At 43.2% G+C, this 1,749-nt stretch overlaps 1 protein-coding gene across 1 annotated transcript; it reads left to right on the forward strand.

Annotated features, from left to right (window-relative positions):
- LOC133061629 (olfactory receptor 7A17-like) lies at window positions 1-933 on the forward strand. Its single transcript, XM_061149601.1, has one exon. The coding sequence runs from the start codon at window positions 1-3 to the stop codon at window positions 931-933; it is 933 nt and encodes a 310-aa protein (XP_061005584.1).
- Window positions 934-1,749: the final 816 nt, after the last annotated feature.

Below are 1,749 nucleotides of genomic sequence, written 5' to 3' on the forward strand. Positions count from 1 at the left end.
ATGGAACCAGTGAATGATACACAAATTTCAGAGTTTCTTCTTCTTGGATTATCAAATGAACCAGAACTGCAGCTTCTCATATTTGGGCTTTTCCTCTCCATGTACCTGACCACTGTGTTCGGAAGCCTGCTCATCATCCTGGCTGTCAGCTCAGACCCCCATCTCCACACCCCTATGTACTTCTTCCTCTCCAACCTGTCCTTTGTAGACATATGTTTCATCTCCACCACCATCCCAAAGATGCTGAATAATATACAGACACAGAGCAAAGTTATAACTTATGAAGGCTGCATCACCCAGATATACTTCTTCCTATTCTTTGCTGCACTGGAAAACTTCCTCCTGACTGTGATGGCCTATGATCGTTTCATGGCCATCTGTCAGCCTCTGCACTACATGGTCATCATGAATCCCCGGCTCTGTGGACTGCTGGTGCTCCTGTCCTGGGTGATGAGTGCCCTGAATTCCTTAAGCCAAAGCTTAATGATGTTGTGGCTGTCCTTCTGTAAAGACGTGGAAATCCCCCATTTTTTCTGTGAAATTAATCAAGTGGTTCGACTTGCCTGTTCTGACTCATTTCTGAACGACATGGTGATGTATTTTGCAGCTGGGATGTTGGGTGGTGCTTCCCTCACTGGTATTCTTTACTCATACTCTAAGATAGTTTCCTCCATACGAGGAATATCATCAGCCCATGGGAAGTATAAAGCATTTTCTACCTGTGCATCTCACCTCTCAATTGTTTCCTTATTTTATTGTACTATCTTGGGAGTGTACCTTAGCTCCACAGGTACCTACAGCTCACACTCAAGTGCAATCGCCTCAGTGATGTACACAGTGGTCACACCCATGCTGAACCCCTTCATCTACAGTCTCAGAAATAAAGACATAAAGAGGGCTTTGAAAAGAATCACTGGAATGTCAGTTATATAAGGTCCAATTGTCCTGGGGCTGTCCTCATGATTGTAGGGCTCAAAACCTCAGAAGCAGAAGGTGCTATTCTTCCTTTTTTTAAATTTATTTGAGTGAAGTATAGTTTATTTACAATGTTGTATCATTTTCTACTGTACAGCAAAGTGATTGTTATATATATATATATATGTATGTGCATGTGTGTGTGTGTGTGTGTGTATATATATATGTATATATATATATGTACAGCTGCTAAATAGCTTCAGTTGTGTCTGACTCTGTGCAACCCCACAGATGGCAGCCTACCAGGCTCCTCCATCAAAAACCATGATGCAAAAGAATATTGAATATAGTAGGTTTCCCATGTAGCTCAGCTGGTAAAGAATCTACCTGCAATGCAGGAGACCCTGGTTCAATTCCTGGGTCTGGAAGCTCTTCTAGAGAAGGGATAGGCTACCCACTCCAGTATTCTTGGGCTTCCCTGGGACTCAGCTGGTAAAGAATCCACCTGCAATGTGGAAGACCTGGGTTCAATCCCTGGATTGGGAAGATCCCCTGGAGAAGGGAACGGCTACACATTCCAGTATTGTGGCCTTGAGAATTCCATGGACTGTATAGTCCATGGGGTTGCAAAGAGTCGGACATGACTGAGGAACTTTCACACACATTGAATATAGTTCCCTGTGCTCTACACTATAGGACTTTGTTGTTTATCCATTTAATACATAATAGTTTGCATCTGCTAACCCCAAACTCCAAATCCATCCCTCCCCAGAACCCTCTCCTCCTTGGCAACCACAATTCTATTCTCTATTTATGTGAGTCTGCTTCATAGGT

This window comes from Dama dama, chromosome 9 (assembly GCF_033118175.1).
Source record: "Dama dama isolate Ldn47 chromosome 9, ASM3311817v1, whole genome shotgun sequence".
NCBI lineage: Eukaryota > Metazoa > Chordata > Mammalia > Artiodactyla > Cervidae > Dama > Dama dama.

Coding starts and splice junctions, on each gene's coding strand:
- LOC133061629 (XM_061149601.1), top strand. CDS start 1: ATGGAACCAGTGAATGATACACAAATTTCAGAGTTTCTTCTTCTTGGA.